The sequence below is a fragment of the Harpia harpyja genome, chromosome 16 (assembly GCF_026419915.1).
Source record: "Harpia harpyja isolate bHarHar1 chromosome 16, bHarHar1 primary haplotype, whole genome shotgun sequence".
NCBI classification, from domain to species: Eukaryota; Metazoa; Chordata; class Aves; order Accipitriformes; family Accipitridae; genus Harpia; species Harpia harpyja.
In genome coordinates, this window is record NC_068955.1 from 8,285,540 (window position 1) to 8,302,242 (window position 16,703).

The 16,703-nt window shown below is 46.4% G+C and overlaps 2 protein-coding genes across 5 annotated transcripts in view; one reads left to right on the forward strand and one right to left on the reverse strand.

The window, feature by feature from the left end:
- The window catches only part of DNAJC8 (DnaJ heat shock protein family (Hsp40) member C8), a 26,985-nt gene extending 15,102 nt beyond the window's left edge, over positions 1–11,883 (reverse strand). For all 4 annotated transcript variants that reach the window (XR_008238695.1, XR_008238697.1, XR_008238696.1 and 1 more), the window contains exons 1-8: positions 11,756–11,883; positions 10,470–10,571; positions 8,995–9,051; positions 7,134–7,200; positions 6,402–6,496; positions 5,447–5,518; positions 4,173–4,264; positions 3,117–3,192 (exon numbers count right to left, since the gene is read on the reverse strand). Coding sequence is in view for 1 of the 4 variants with exons in the window: in XM_052810945.1 (XP_052666905.1) it covers positions 3,117–3,192; positions 4,173–4,264; positions 5,447–5,518; positions 6,402–6,496; positions 7,134–7,200; positions 8,995–9,051; positions 10,470–10,571; positions 11,756–11,824 (630 nt within the window). In the remaining 3 variants the exon portion in view is untranslated. The remainder of the gene's footprint in view (positions 1–3,116; positions 3,193–4,172; positions 4,265–5,446; positions 5,519–6,401; positions 6,497–7,133; positions 7,201–8,994; positions 9,052–10,469; positions 10,572–11,755) is intronic.
- A 314-nt stretch (positions 11,884–12,197) lies between these two features.
- Positions 12,198–13,112, forward strand: ATP5IF1 (ATP synthase inhibitory factor subunit 1). The gene is made up of 3 exons (XM_052810946.1): positions 12,198–12,363; positions 12,447–12,559; positions 12,825–13,112. The coding sequence occupies exons 1-3, from the start codon at positions 12,268–12,270 to the stop codon at positions 12,964–12,966; spliced, it is 351 nt and encodes a 116-aa protein (XP_052666906.1). The 5' UTR covers positions 12,198–12,267; the 3' UTR covers positions 12,967–13,112.
- The last annotated feature ends 3,591 nt before the right edge of the window (positions 13,113–16,703 follow it).

Here is a 16,703-nt window from a genome sequence, read left to right on the forward strand (position 1 = left end):
AGAAAAGACCTCTGGTGCACTCTTTTCTCCCCTCCCTGGCTTACCTGCAGAGCAGCAGAATCCCCTGCTGAAAAAGAAAAAAAAAAAAGACTCCCCACAAAGCCAGCCTATGATCACTACAGGCTGAAGGTTTCACACAGTCGGACAGAACAAGGCCAGGGATGATCCACTTCACAGCATGGGATCCATACCCTCAAGGCCCATGTGACTATAGCTACGCCTGCAATAGTGGTGCTGCACACAGGCTCTGGCTACAGCAACTGTGTGCTTCACTCCCCTCCTTCCCCATGGCAGGATGGGGGAAAGCCAAGCACTAGCAGTGATCTGGATGATGGGGCAGAGTGCACCCTCAGCAATTTTGCAGGTGACACAAAACTGGGAGGAGAGGCTGATACACCAGAAGGTTGTGTTGCCATCCAGAGGGACCTTGGCAGGCTGGAGAAATGAGCTAACAAGGAGACATGCAAAGTCCTGCCCCTGGGAAGGAACAACTCCCGGCACCCGCACATGTTGGGGGCCACCCAGCTGGAAAGTAGCTTGGTAGAAAAGAACCTGGGGGTTCTGGTGGACACCAGGTTGAACATGAGGCAGCAACATGCCCTTGCCTTGCTGCAAAGACAGCAAATAGTGTCCTGGGCTGCATTAGGCAAAGCATTGCCAGCAGGTCGAGAGGTGATCCACCCCCTCTGCTCAGCACTGGTGAGGCCACAATTGGAATACTGTGTCCAGTGCTGGGCTCCCCAGTACAAGAGAGACATGGACATACTGGAGAGAGTCCAACGAAGGGCCACAAAGATGATTAAAGGACTGGAGCATCTCTCATAGGAGAAAAGGCTGAGAGAGCTGGGACTGTTCAGCCTGGAGAAGACAGGGAGGGTCTCATCAACGTGTACAAGTATCTGAAGGATGGTGGAAAGAAGACTGAGGCAGGCTCTTCTGGGTGATGTCCAGTGAAACACAGGAGGCTCCATCTGAACATCTGGAAACATGTTTTTATTGAGGGTGACTGAGCACTGGAACAGGTTGCCCAGAGAGCTCGTGGAGTCTCCATCATTGAGGATATTCAAAAGCCCCTTAGACATCGTGCTGGGCAACTGGCTCTAGGTGGCTCTGCTTGGGCAGAGGTGTTGGACCAGATGGACCCCAGAGGTCCCTTCCAACCTCAACCATTCTGTGGTCACACTTTTGCTAGGGATAAGGCTGTATGGCAACTTCTGTTCTAACCTTTCTTACAACTTGTTCATGGAAGCTACTCTTGAAATTACTAAGAAAGTGAATTTTGAGGGTAGGGTGGGAGAAAGTCAATGTTCCAACCTGCTCCTTCTACATCAAGATGTAATTCAGCTCTGAAAGCAGCCTATGAATAGCTCCTAGAAACAGCAGGCAACCACTTGCATGACACAAATACTCCTATAAGGATTCAAAAATACTGCAGAACATACACGAGGGACAAAACCTACAGGTCTTTAGGGTAAAGAGACAGGATCAGAACTAGGATGCAGTATGCAGACAAGGATTGGAATCACTAGGAGCAGGAAAGCCAAGAAGAGCAATGCACAGGTACAACGCAAGCATCTTTAAAGGTTGGGATTTTTATCTTGGCTTTATTTGTTGGGTGGGGTTTTTTGTTGAAACTGAGACAGAACCACAACTGCAGAATATCAGCTTTTTTCCCTTATGGTTTAAATATCATTCGAAGCAGCAACACACATACTCCTTTTGGATGGATTTTAAAGGCAGCCACTGAATTAGTACACATACAGGAGCAGCCAAGAATTCATGTCTTATTTTGTCTCCAATCACCCTCTCTCAGTGATGGTCACTAGCAGAAGTAAGCTTCTTATTCTTGTGCACTCCAGTGACTCATTTTGGACATTAACACCCAACTTTGATACTCTCTTTTCACATGGATTAAATGGTCACCAGCAAGGCTGGAGAAGATACCTGTAAGTGCAGAGGTTCAGCTGTCCAGGAGTGGTTGAGGACATGCAGGTACTCAGAGCTGCAATACCAATAGTTCTGCAGCTCCCTTGTTTGGTCTATCATTATTTGCTTGTAATGCTTGCTGACATTTCCTCAGCTGCTATGCTTTACTGCATCCCTACAGCAATGACACCCAACTTCTGTGGCCATTCTGGCATGAGAACACAGAACTTCTGCCAGCAGCAAGGCCAGTGACATACTCATTTCTCTCTCTGGCATTACATGACAAAACCCATAGCATACTCAACGTAACAGCATTACACAAGTTTTCCAGAATATCCAGCTTCCTATATCCATGTTATATAGCACATGAACGCAAACTCTTCCCAGCTGAGTCTCCAGTAACGTCCTAGTTGCCCACTTTCCACAGGAAGCCAGTCCAGCTTATACCCTTCTCTCCCAGACACCCTCTTTTTTAAAGTCCTCTTGAACATAGACTGGGATTCGGCTTTGGATTAAATGAACAATCTAGCTCATCTTTTTATGAGGTCCTGCACACCGTTACTGACTTCTTTCCTGCCCACCACCCCCGGCACATCACGAGACTTCACCTCTGGTGCGTAATGAGGGAAGAGTTACAGGCTTGATCAAGTATTTTTGCAGGCTGTAGGTCTGACCCATAGAATAGCAGCACAACAACCACAAAGCTACTTCGATACGCCTAAACCCTGAATACAGGGTGGAAGGGTCAAAGGGAAGTGACTGTCATTCAGGTCTCTGATACTCACAGGAGATACAGATTCCATAAGTGTTAGCAACCAGACTGAAAAGTACCAACAACAGTCCACACTAGTGGCTGAACAGCTGCCAGATTAAGTTTTACTGGTCACCAGTGACCTGGGCTAAGCAGCAATTCAAATTTCTGACTAGGGACAGGAATGAACTGCTGACAGAGCTGAAAAATACTACACCTTAATTTACCAGACCTGGTTCTGGAAAGAGATACCAAAGCCCCATTGGTGGGCTTTTCTCCCCACACAAGGGCAAAACCCAGGCTTGTGCAGGATCTTTACTAAGCGTCTACTTAAATTATCTTATAGTACCTGCAGACAAAAAGTCCCTCTTTGGGGGCATTCCCTGCAGCATGGCCAAGAATTGCCAAGGCCCATCCTGTAAGTTAAGTTGCTGATTACCTCAAAGTTCTTCTGCCATTCTCGCTCTCGTTTAGCTTTCTCTTGTGCCTCAATTTCCTCTTCCCTCTGCCGCTTCCTGGAAGGGAAGCCAGAAAGTAGTTATGAACCCAAAAGTGGCTACTTCAAAGAAACACAGTAATACTTTCAAAACATCTTGGAAAGCTCTTCTGGTTTCTTGACAGATTGAAGTGCTTATCAGAAGAGATAAATACACGCACCTAAGAGAGCACAGCAAATAGAATTTTATTTCAAATCTGGAAGAGCAGTGAGCAGAGAAGATGGGTTTGGCACCACTGACAGCATGTCTGTGACATGGCACCACTGACAGTGAGTCAGCTTCTCTTGCTCGGCAAAACAAGCTGGACTCCTTCATAACTCTAAGTCTCTACAACTATTGAGAGTACACAATTTGAGAAGTTAATAAACACTTCAGCATGCAAGGTAAGAATGAAATTCCCCCCCCCCCCAATTTTCATCTGCAATTAAAAGTAGTGCCCTGCAACCATCTCCCAGACTGCCTTCACTGACCAGTACTGAAACGCCACTCTATGAAGTGCCCCCACAGTGAGCGCTCAGGCAACATGTGATCAAAACACCTAAGAGAGTTCAGGATCACACACGCCACAGGGTATTTCTGGCACTTAATTAAAATTAAAAATCAATTCTTTGTGTGCTAACAACATGCAGAAACGAGTCACTATTTCACTGTTTTGGCTGGCCTCCATGTATACACATAAAAGTATATAAGCATACCAAATATATCAATGCCTTAAATACAGGAGGGCAAGTTTCCTGTTTGCATTTCTCAAGCGCAGAGCTCTACAACCCACAGGTTGCCCAGAGAAGTGGTGGAATCTACACCACTGGAAATCAGCTTGACAGAACCCTTGTTAATCTAATCCAAGGCCCTGCTTTCAGCAGGAGGTTGGACCAGATGATCTCCAGAGGTCTGTTCCAACTTAGACTTTTCTAAGAGTCTATGATTCCTTATCTTCTCCGAGGAAGCATGAGGGGGGAAGAAGAGCCTGAACTGCACAAGCAGAATGCTGCTCATACCTTTCATGCATTTCTTTAGCTTCTCTTTCTTTCCTCTTAATTTCCAGTTCAGCAAAGAGCTTCATCGTCTGTTTGTATACAGCTTGTTTGAACTGTGAAACACAAATCCAGTCTTAAAATAATGCCCATTAACACAGTTAGAGAAGTCTGTTTTATGTAAGAATGTAAGAAGCATAAAAAGAATGCAAAGCATATGTATGTCCATATAACTCCGTATCCTGCCTTGACAGCAGTCAGTAGCAGCGGCATACAAAAAGGTATAAAACACTATTGACTAAATTCTGGCCCTGACACCAGGAAACAACTACTTATTAGCCCCATATTAGTCTAATTTTCATTTGTATTCATGAAGCTGTGCCTAAATAGAATTGTTCATTTCAAGCTCTCTTATTCTTCTGTAAAGTCTTGCAATGTTACATTTGACAAAAAAAAGCAAAATGGGCACTGTTTAGATAGTAATTTCCCAGCAGATCTTCTTGATGTCTTTTAAAAGTCTAGCGTTTGCTTTCCAGGAAATATCAGTATACTTAAAACAAACTTCATTATTAAAGAACAGCAAAGACTTCTGAAAATCAATGGAAAATAAGATGGTTATGGGGTTACTGTGGTGATATCAAGAGGAAAAAATGACTTTGTAAGAAAAAAAAAAAAGGTGATGACAGTAAGGCTAATGATGTCAGTGTTCGATAATCATCTACCATTCTGTTAAAGCCTCTAATATCACTTGACTTTTTCAGACTAGAAACCAGGCAAGAAGAACTATGTTATGTCATGCCTTTTTTAATAAAAGTGAGTTGTTGCAGAACAGCACATCTATCCTCAAGTGCTATATGGAAGAAACACCTGAAACAGCTCTTACTACAAAACGTCACTAACGCATTTTAGACATGCTGCTGTGGGTTCTATATGTTCCTCTGCTGGCAGCAAGAACACCACAGTTCCAGCATTCAGAATACAACAATAAATTAAATTCAAAAAAGACCGCATGATGTGCAAGCAATGAAGACTTGCTCCAAGAAAAGAATTGGGTATTTTGACCTATATAACCTCATGATATATTTACTCTTTACACTACAGTTAAACTATTTTCTAAAATATACAGGTATTACCCAACACATGGTACTCTACAGTGGCTTCTCAGAATTTGTTCTTCTGTAAGTGCAAGGATTTACAACACTAACAAGTCTAATAAATACTTCTGTACTGGTTTTGACTCTTAATTCCTCGAAACATGTTTTGTACTCCCCAGTTTCTCTGAACAGTATATGACTTACAACTTCAGGATCATCCTCTTCTACAGTGGGAGGTTTTCCATCCTTCTTCAACTGCTTCTTTTTTTCTTTCACCTAAAGATTAAGAACAAAAATGAGAGCCTAAAAAGTTTTATAGGGCTTACATAATTGTATCCAAGTAGTTCTGCATTTCTACTCCACTGTGTGGGAAGAACTCTGGATGACAGTAAGTTCTTGATTTGGATTGATGTTTTATTTTAGACCAAAACCTCCTCATCCTAGGTCCAGATAAACACATACAAGATCACTGTCACATGAACTGTAGTAATTAAAAATACTGTTAGATACTATTCATTCAACACAATCCCTTTGTTGGTTTTTTTGTTTGTTTGTTTTTAAGATATATTCATATCCAATACACACCATCCAAACCAGCAGGAAGTTTATTTTGCTTTGTAACATTCAAAAGACTAACAACAACAAGCAGAACATGAAGTGTTCCTTGGTTTAGAGTATCTGAGCTCTCCCATATCATCTGCTTTCTCAAGCTTGTTGTGTTTTAGTCCATCCAGATCACTCAACTAACTTCTTGGCCAATGCAATCCAAGCTCCTTTTCTTATCTTATAGGTCATTTTCCCCCAAACTTTGCAGTCTCCTGCTGTCATCACCTATTTTCTTCCACCTACATACATTTGAACTGCATTATTCATTCACAGACTTGAAAAAAAATATTTAGGTCAGATCATGTGGTCTGACCTAATTATTTCAAGTACTGAATTTCACTGAATTATCTTGCACTGAGCTCAACAGCAGTCTTGGACAAAGCACATTTGTTCATGCCGTGAAGAGCTCAGAGTCCACCTGCACAGCTTCATTATGAGGTTTGCTCAGCTCACCTTTTAATGACCTGAACATGCAGTGGGTGTACCAAAAAGCAAATTATGAGTGACTGATTACCACTCACCTCCACCCCAGACGTTCCTACAGAATACTTACAGTGTGTTCCACATATTCTTTTCCTGCCTGTATCACATCCAAAGCCCTCTTCTTTTGCTCTTGATCTAGCAGCAACTTGTATGCTTTATCTACAGCTAACAAAAAGCATCAACATTAATAGCAACAATAGTCACATTCACAAGGGATCACAAGATTGCTTCTTGTTGACCATACAAATTTCATTTCCTTGAATTGAAAGGGGCTTTGTTTGGTTGGGTTTTGTTTGTTTGTTTTTAAATACATCTAGGTAAGTGATATCACGATTAGTCAAATGAGATTTGGGGTACAATAATGGCAGAAACTGTCAGACACCTTTTGGAGTTAGCAGGGTGAAAGTACCACTCCTAACAAGTGATTTAGTTATAGGGCATGACGTAAGTTTAAGGTGCATAATGCCTCACCATAATGCAAAGCATACACCTAAAACCATCACATTACTTCTGTCGTGTGGTCTTTGAATAAAATCTAATGCACAGATTAAGCAGTTTTTCTTGAACAATCTCAAAGCCCAACGGACATGTTTGTCCCTGTTGTGATCTGACAATGCAGTTACTGCCACCTAGTGAAATTTTCTGCTGAAATGCCACCCCACACACCTCCCTCATCTAAAGTGCCTCTACAGCAATTCCTTCTGTTGTCACTGGGGCCTCCGCCCCTAATAAACATTTAAACCAGCTACAGAAAAATGGCAGTCCAACTACTATCAGCCCAGAAAAAGGGTGAGAGCATTACCTTCAAATGCCTTCTGGGCTCTATCTGCATCATCTTGATTTTTGTCTGGATGCACCAATATTGACAGCTGCAAGAGAAAGGATCTTGCCATCAAGATCATTGCCAAATATGAAGAATATTTCAGAGATTTTTGTGACAGGAGGGAAATAGTCTCAGAGAGAAGGAATCACAGGGGATCACATTCCTTTGTATATAGACAAATCAGCTGACAACACATAGAAGTATGCATCAGTAAAAGCTTATAAATCAAATACAATCCCTGTAATAAACAGGCTGTCTGAGAAAAGCTGCAGCTTGGGATGTGCAGAACAATATAAACACCTTTCAGCTGCAGTGCCTGGAGCTGCTATGAACCCCTTGGTCACCCAAGTTTTGTATCCTTGGTCTTAAGAAGAAACAAACCTACAAAGATCATCCTCAACCAAAGTTTACCTTTTACTCAACAACGTCTCCCAAGAAGTTCTCCAGTATCCCTAAGGCTGTTCAAGTATCAAACTATTTAATAGAGTGGGTAAGTTTTTCCTTAGGCTCCTTTACTGAGAGTTAAGAAAACACCTTCCTGTACTCTTTACCCAGCAGAGACAGGACATTGATCACTACGATCTTTAGGGCAACCTTAAATGGGCTGGAAAGCATACGTCCCCCACCTTCCTCTTCTAAAGAAAGAGAAAGTTCTTTCAAACTTTCCCCATATGGCATTTTTTTTTTTTCAGACCTCTTATTTTTGGTGTTGCTGTACGGACTTTCTAGTTTATCTGCATCTTTCCTAGTATAACATTCAAAACCAGTCACAGCGCGGCAACTGAAATTGCATCAGTGCCAAAGAATGCAAAATAATTACTTCCTGAACTCTACAGATGGCACTTCCTAGTTCACAGGAAAAAGGTTTGCCTCCAGTCCTGAACAGCACCATGCTCCTGATTTACTCTGTGATTTGATACAGCCAATGTCTTTTTCCTTCTGTTGGCTGTTCCACATTCTGTATTTAGATGTTTGATTTTAGATGATCGATACACAATTCCATGCACTTTTTTCATTTCATCCCATTGACTTCAAAACACTTCCCTGTAGTATTCTACCAGCCTAAAGCTAAGACAGCCCTGGTTTATTGATTCGCAGAACTGAGAAGTCAGCAACAGACTAAAAGGTTATCCTCCGACTTCCCACATATAGAAGCAGCCCATATCCCATCACCAACTTGGCAGGCGTGTTCCTCTGACAGCCAGCACAGCTTCCTGTCTAAAGACAGTTCTTGATGTTTACACCACTAATTCAGGTGTGAGGCTCCAGCTCTCCAAATATTGTGTTTCTTTGCTGCATGCACTGATTAAACTCAAATTTCTCCTGCAGATCTGTCAGCAGGGTAAGTCTGGGGTAATGTTTTCTGTGTTGCATGGGGCAATGCAGACAGGTCTGTGAGCAGACTTGCTGCTGTTCCAGGTAACCCAGCCACCAAAAATGACCACTGAAATTCTTAAAGAAACCTCACAGAAAATACATTTCTGGATCCAAGTCCATACATTTGAGAAAAACACCTTTTCTCAGTTCTTAATTTCTGATGAATTTTGACCTTCTCTTTGAACTAAAGTTCAATAAGCTGATTATACAAGGGCATATCAGTTTGCAATAGCCCCATCACACACTTTACAGGCAAAGAAGCATACCATGCATGGACCAGGGACATTCTGCAGCTCTCCTCTTGTTGACACAAAGATTGTTCTAGGCATTTCTTCCCAAAATGGCTACTCCTCTACCCAGATACAGCTTTACCACCATTTTTCTTGTTCCCAAGCACAGCTGCACAATCTCTACAGAGCTTCTAGTTTCCTTCCAGAGGCTTCAAGTGCAAAAAGCCAAATACCTGCCGGAATCTTTTCTTTATCTCTTCATCTGTGGCTTCAGGATCCATCTGCAGTACCTAAAAGAGACCATGAGAGCAGAGCAAGTTCAATGATATTCCCCATATTTCAGGTTCCTAGCAGCAAGCTCTAAACACTTGGTTCACTGGCATACAGACACAATGCCAGAAAGCTCCCCCCATCAGGGAGCTGCTTCAGGACATGAATTTTCACCTAGTAAAACAGAAACATTTTAAGAGACACCATGTTTAGGACATTCTACTTTTAGCAATGCTAGATTCCTCCGACTATGCCAGTGTCCTTTCCACACTCAAGTCTCATGTAGACAGCTGCCATCCCTAAATAGCCACAATAGATCTAAATCTTCAACCAGTCCTGTAGCAATGCTTAGTCTGGCAGAGGAGGAAGCATATGGTGGCTTTGGGACACTGTCAGATCATTCATAACTGAGAACTCTGGGCAGGAAACACACTACTTCGTAAGAATTCATTCATTTTATCATTTTAAAAGAAGACAGGGGAGTTTTACTGTTTGGTTTCCATGAACGAGCCCACTTGTCTACTGATCTTTAGAGATGTGGCAGCATTTAGAAGCTCTTTTGTGAATTAATTTACTGAACAGAAGCCCTAAGCAAAAAGTGAGCCTAGGCAATGCAGATGCACATGGTCTGACACTAAGAATCTGTAAATAAAAACCACTCTCTCGCAGGAAAGCTACAGTCTACTTCTAAATGGCTTTCGCAATGTACTTTCCAAGTCAAGTACTAAGACCTACACAGAACTGAACATTGTCAAGGTGAATCTGCTGACTGATCTGGCTGACCAGCCCTGAATTGGGACTACAAAAAGCACCTGAGGCTTTAAAAAGGCGGATAAAGATGACATCGGGAAGAAATACACACAGGGAAAGCCAGCTCCACATGAACACCAGATTGTTTTATTTACTGTCTTCCTCAGGCTTTCATACTCGTTAAGACTTTATAACTGACAGCAAGTGGAATCAAACTATGTAATGTGCAAGGGAATTACCTGTCTTCCAGTGACTCCTCAAAAGATTGCTCGCTACTGTGAGCAGTGAGAGTCCTTCTCTCATTCTATGCACTATGCAATTTCAGTGGGATGAACACCCAAAATAGAAGACACAACTAGAAACGCCAAGTCAAGAGTGCTCAGAACAGAACCTGACAAGCATGGTACCGGTAGCTGTTACATTCTCATTAATCTGCCAAATCTTCCAGTGCTGTTGCACAGGGGAAATGGGACAAAAGCATGTAGTTTGTGCCTGCCATAAAACAGTGAAAAAGAGAGCGAGCACATATACACCATCCTTCTGTCTTCTGTAAGCCTTCTGCACAGTAATCTACATCTAGAGAATTTTTTCCTTTCTTTATGTTCAGTCCTTTTACTAAAATAAAGACCCTGTAAATCTGCAAATTGGTATACCAAGTACAAAGGGAGGATAAAATGTTGAAACTAACCTCAAAAGGGTTCAAGTTGAAATATGAAGATCCAGGTCGGGTCAGCCTGTCAATTTGGTTTTTTGATGTTAAAACAGAGTCTCGTTTTTCAATTTGCTTTACCTGAAGAACAAGAGAGACCTATATGAACTGACAATCACAACGTGCTTACCTGTTTTCCCACGTGATTACTCCACCAGCCATCATCATCCTGTACTACAATTCACAATACCTCTTGCTCATCCTAAGCCTGTAGTTACTTTACTGAAGCACTAGCAGAGAACATTTTTTAGCCTTTTCTACAGCACGACAGTATTTTTAACATTACATTTTAACTACAAAAAACCCTATAAAGCACTTCTGCCTGTCTCTCCTATGTCTGGCCCAACAACCACGGCTTTTCCCCTACCTTTGCTCCTACACCAGCACCATCATCGTGATTCCTTGGAAACCTACTGCAACATTTCTTTTAACCCACTGTTGGTGGGATAGCCCATTAAACACATTAAGTGATACTGGTGCAAGTATACAAGTCCATTTCATTCTGGCCACACAGTATTTGGTTCAGGTCAGTTTACTTTTTGTTCTTTACAGTATTAAGCCAAACCAAACCACGCATTTACATTTAACGTTCACCTTTATTTAAAGAAATAAGCGTCCACCAGACTGGCACTACCTTTCTGTGGGCAGGCTCAGGTAAACATGTCCAAGCTGTGCACAAAGTAACAGAGACTAGCACAGGCTGAGAGAAAGGGGCCCCACGCACCTTCCCGAATGACAGCTTGTCCACAAAAAGGCCAAGCAGGGGACCACAGCGGAGGGCTACACTCAGAGGCTGCGGAGCTCACAACTCCCACCGCGTTTATCCGAGGGAGCGAGATAGAGCTTAACGCTTGGCTCCTTCCCACAGCCACAACAGAGGCTTTTCCGAGGGCGGGAGACGCCGCGGGGCCGGCGGCAGCGAGCCGGGGGAACGCCCGGCCCTCCCCGGGCCGACCACGAACCCGCCGGCACCCGCCGCTCGCCCACCCCGGCCATTCGCTCGCCCCCTGCCCAGCACCGCCAGCGGCTTCGCCCGCCCCACCCTCCCTCCCGCCAGTGGCCCGGGGCAGCCCCACGGCCCGCCAGGGCCAGCCTCGGGGCCCGGCGGGCTCCCCTCAGGGCGGCCGGGCTGGGCCAGGCGCCGCGCGGCCCGCCAGGCCCCGGCGCCGGGAGGGGAGGCCGCCGCCCGCCGGCCGCGGGCGGGCAGGGCCCGGGGAAGCGAGGCGGGGCCGCCCGCCGCCTCGGCGGCGCTAAGGCGCCGGTACCTCGTTGTAGAAGGTGAGGAACGCCTCCTCGGCGGCGCCCCCCGCCCCGGGCTCCCCCGCCGCCGCCATCGCCAGCACCACGTGACGCCGCGCGCGCACGTGAGCACGGCGCTGAGGCCGGCGAGGCGGGCGGCGCCCTCGGCACGTGACCGCCGCGCGCGCCATAGCAACAGGCTCCCTCCCCCCCCCCCCCTCTCCCACCACCATCGTCCACCCCTTCCCCGCTGCTTGACGCCCCGCGGCCGGACCCCGGGGGCGCGTCCTGAGGGGACGGAACGGCCCGGCCCTCCGCCCCGCCCGGGGGAGCTCCGGCCGGGCCGCGGGACAGGGAAGCGCAGCCCGGCCGCGGGGAGCGGAGGGGGCGGGGGGCCGCGGGCCCGGGGCCGTACGGGCCCCCAGCTTCCCGCGCCGCCGGGGGAAAGGCGTGTGTGGGGAAGCGAAGGCCGCGCATGCGCGGGCCGTGACGCGAGGGGTGGGTCTCGTCCGCCCGGCGCTCCAAGGGCAGGCGGGCGATGGCGGCCGTGGCGGTGGCGGCGGCGCGGGGCGGCTTGCGCGGGGCCCTGGTGGCGCAGCAGCAGCGCTGGAGCTCGGGCTCGGGCGCCGACCAGGTGGGCGCGGGCGGCGGGGGCCTCCCTCTCTCCCTCCCTGCCTGCCTCTCTCTTTCCCCGCTCACCGCCGTCTCTCCCCGCAGCTGGGCGAGCTGGGCAAAGGCGCCGGGAAGGGCGGCGGCGGCGGCGGCGCCATCCGCGAGGCGGGGGGCGCCTTCGGGAAGAAGCAGGCGGCCGAGGAGGAGCGGTACTTCAGGTGAGCGCGGTGCGGCGGGGCCTGCGCCCCCGCTGACGGCCGTCGCCGCGGGGTCTGCACAAGCAGCTTTTCCCCCCACCCCGTCCCGTCCCGCCCCGCCGGGTAACCGCCAGCGGGCCCGGCCTGGCGGCCCAGCGCTGGGCCTCCGCCAGCCTCACCTGTAGCCAAGGTCCGGCCTCTGCGCCGGCTCCCGAGCCCCACGCTAAAGGGTTGTGGCGACCCCCGGGTGTGCGGGTGCTGCACCTTGTGCCGTGCTTTCTTGCAGGGAGAAGGAGAGGGAGCAGCTCGCTGCCCTAAGGAAACACCACGAGGAAGAGATTCATCACCACCAGAAAGAGATAGAGCGGCTGCAGAAAGAAATTGAGCGCCATAAGTATAAGATCAAGAAGCTTAAAGACGATGACTAAGCGGATGCTGTTCTTGAATGTGCATGGCCTATATGATTGTGGTGTAAAACAGCATTGAAGACTGTATGCTTTGGCCAACATAATCCAAATTCGTCCAATTATACTGTGGTCTGCAATAACATCAAATAAACTACTCGGTCTCTCTTCTTCTGTTCAGTAACTGTTTAATGAAAAAAAAAAAATGCACTGTCTGGTTTTAAACTTCATTGCGCTTCCAAAATAAGGATATGCTCTTGAGGAGGCAGTCCTGTACAGAACTTCACTATTTTCTTTAGATTTATTTCAAAGAAATGACCATTTGTACTTAGGGTGGTAACTTTTACAGTTAAAGCTGCAAGAAAGTTGGGGAAAAATGGTACCTGTGTAGAGACCCGTTCACACAGAAATAGCTTTGTCTCAACTGTCCCTGTGGTGTAGGGGCAAGATGGCAATTCACTGGACTAGCAGAGTATAAAAAATAAGGCTCTTTCGTTGCACTTAGTGTGTAGTGCCATAAACTGAGAGAGAAAAATACTGTTCTAAGTCATGGTGATTTCACTTGTGGTGGTGCGAGTTCCTGGAGTGTGACAGCTGACATCCTGACTGCTACGTGAAGTAGTCTTTCCTGCAAAGACTTTAATTGCCCGATGGTGGTTTTTTGTCTCTAGTTCTTGATATGCCTTATCTAAGTCCCTTTCCAAAGAAGGATCAATTAAGATTAATTCTATGCAGGTTCAGTCACTTTTGTGATTTTAATGTAAGAAATCCATCATAAAACATACGGCAAGTGACCTACTGAAATAGTGTGGCCTTACTGCACTAAGCCCTGACAAGAAGGGGATTTTGTGTAATAAGAATGGGCAGGTACGAAAACAGCCTTTCCTTCTACACCTGCACTGCCGTGCCTGTAAATCTGCCTGAACAGACTTAGTTTCTACTGCTGGTAAAAGGCACCCTACCTTAGGGTACATTATGTTACACTGTGAAGTGTTGCAGTGAAGCTGGATGTGGGGCCGGGGTATAAATGGCTGGAACTGCCCTGTCTGAAACAGCAGGAGGCAAATCAGAGCCTTTGATGTAGAAAGTGCTTTGACAAGGGTGTGACTGGCTGTCTGAAGGTGTCCTAGTTTCTCCTGTGTTAACTGGTGCATCCCCAACCAGCTGCTCCCCTTGGGCCACTCTCTTTCACCTGAGGGACATTGCAGCTGGTGGTATGTCTTGTCTGCATTATAAATGACAGCACTTTCACTCTAATGAAGAGTCTATGCCCTTAAAACCTCTTGTTCTTGTTTAATGAAAATGTCATCCGTGTGATCAGCTGTGAAAGAGAGAGGCTGCGCTGTGAAGTATGTTACTGCCTGGCTTTGCTCAGTCTATGGGAGATGGTGTTGCAGTCAGTTGTGCGGAGGTTGTTTGTAGAGCTGTCTGTGGGGTTTGTTGGTTTTAGTTGGGGCTGATTAACATGAGCCAAAAATATTAATATCTCCCCCTCCCCACCTCCCTGGGAATATGAAACCTGGTGGGAAGAACTGCATCATGAAAAGCAATATACTATTGACCTGTTTAGTTTATACCCATTTAAAAATCTGAATTTTTACCTGTTTCAGAATCTTTTCCCTATTATATCTGTCAGCTGGTTGGCTTCCCCCAAAAGCTGTGGAGTCACTCGTGAGATGTCCCCATTGAAGACCAATTTCTTGGCATCGCAACTACTGTGGACTATGGAATAACTGAAATAAATATTAGGATGAGTTTATGTTCTGAAGGGAACAGATGAGAGCTTAAATTCATGGCTTTGTGATTTACTCTGCATTTTTGTGCACCACTGAAATCTTAACTATGCCATGTAAGCTCAGCTGCAGAGCCTCTGCCCAGGTCCCTGTAAGGGAGAGGGGATTTGCTGTGAGAGTATGAGTGTGTTGTGATTTGGACTGCTATCATCTACCATGCCGCAGGGAGAGGTGTTACAAACTCTCTGAAGTTCCCCAGAGCTCAGGTATGCGGTACAGTATCCTGCTACACAGCAGAGAGCTTTTTTGCCGACCAGCACTCTGAAACACGTCTCTTTCCTCATGTTTCAACTTTGCACAGGTTTCAGCGGGGATTCCTACGCTGGTAGATGTGCTGGGTCCCTTCCCACATTTTCATAAACCCATCCCATTTTCTGAAGAGGAACGTCTAGTTAATTCATGACTTTGCAGTCACCCTGAACTTCTCTCAGCTTATGGCAATGGAAGTACACATGATGAGGACAGGCAGCTGTAGATTTTGACTGAGCAAGCGGGCTGGAGAGAGAAGTCCCTTTCAGCAGTGGCTTGACTGGCAGATGATCATTATAAAGCCATGCCCACAGACTACGGCTGCTGAAGAAGCTGAATGGATTAACGATGTTGCTGTGTAAAGCGGACAGTCTCCCTCCTGCTTCCACCTCTTCTCCTCCCTTTCACTGTCTCAGGTGTGTTGGACTCCTGGCGGAGTCATTCAGCCTGTCATCTCAATAGCCTGTATTTTTGTTCTAAGCCCAATCAATCTTTTGCTAGGTTAGCAAGTTGTATAGCTTGTGGAGCCCCAAAGTGCCAACATCACCACCAAGCAAATGCGAGAAGTACTGAGGAGGGACGGGGGGGTGTGTGGTGGGAGCAGTGTTCTCCCATCTCATGAAATTACCTTTGCTAAACTAGAAAGGTCTCTCTTTATCCAGCTGGCATGTTAATTGATTTTGCAGCGATCCTCCTACCAGGGATTCCACTTGGCTGTGAACCTTAATGCCTTGGGTAGCGTCTGTTCAATTTGTCCTCATGATGAGGTTTCTCTACTCTGTTCTACCCACTGACCTCCTCTTCCAGGGAGTTCCAATAACCTAAATATCCCTGAAACCAATTTGCTTTAGTTTAATGCTGGTGACACTCTGGCCATTCCTAGTTAACGGGCACTGTTTCATTTCCGTGAAATGCAAATATCTCTGCCTAGCAAAAGACCGCTCTCCTGGACTTGTCTCTAGAAATCACAAGCACCTCACCCACCCTACCTCTTATACCAACTGTTTACCAGGGGCAATTCTGTGAGCAACAGAGCTCCTACAAGAGCTCCCAGCACCCAGCCCTGGCCGCAGCACCCTGACCCTTTTCTTGTGCTGTTTCTGGTGCTCATTAAAACCTTTTACATGCAGATTCAATTGCAGAAATGTCTTTCCCTCTTCCCTGGGGTTAGTAAGAAGAATGTGTTTGTGTAGTGTCTGATCACTAGCAAAGGTGGCTGAATGTAAATGTTTGAGAGAGACCTCTCCTTTTTGGCAAGGGAGATGATAAATAATCCTGTTTTGTGTAGTTTCATCATCAGTGCATCTCTTCAGAAGTGTTTTTTTCTCCTATTGAACTTTGAACTGTCAGCCTCTGCAGTAAGTTACCAAATGACACAGATGTGAGACCCCACCTGCAGTACTGTGTTCAGCTCTGGGGCCCCCAACACAAGAAGGACACGGACCTATTGGACCGAGTCCCGAGGAGGGCCACGAAGATGATCAGAGGGCTGGAGCACGTCTCCTATGAAGACAGGCTGAGAGTTGGGGTTGTTCAGCCTGGAGAAGAGAAGGCTCCAGGGAGACCTTAGAGCAGCCTGCCAGTACCTAAAAGGGGCCCGACAAGAAAGCCAGAGAGGGACTTTTTACAAGGATGTGTATTGATAGGACAAGGGGTAATGGCTTTAAACTGAAAGAGGGTAGATTTAGATTAGGTACTAGGAAGAAATTCTTCACTGTG

What these genes read in the sequence shown, in the direction of transcription:
- ATP5IF1 (XM_052810946.1), top strand. Translation starts at nt 12,268, where the DNA reads ATGGCGGCCGTGGCGGTGGCGGCGGCGCGGGGCGGCTTGCGCGGGGCC. An exon ending in CGGGCTCGGGCGCCGACCAG is followed by an intron (nt 12,364 to 12,446) that starts GTGGGCGCGGGC and finishes CTCTCCCCGCAG; the next exon opens with CTGGGCGAGCTGGGCAAAGG. An exon ending in GAGGAGGAGCGGTACTTCAG is followed by an intron (nt 12,560 to 12,824) that starts GTGAGCGCGGTG and finishes GCTTTCTTGCAG; the next exon opens with GGAGAAGGAGAGGGAGCAGC.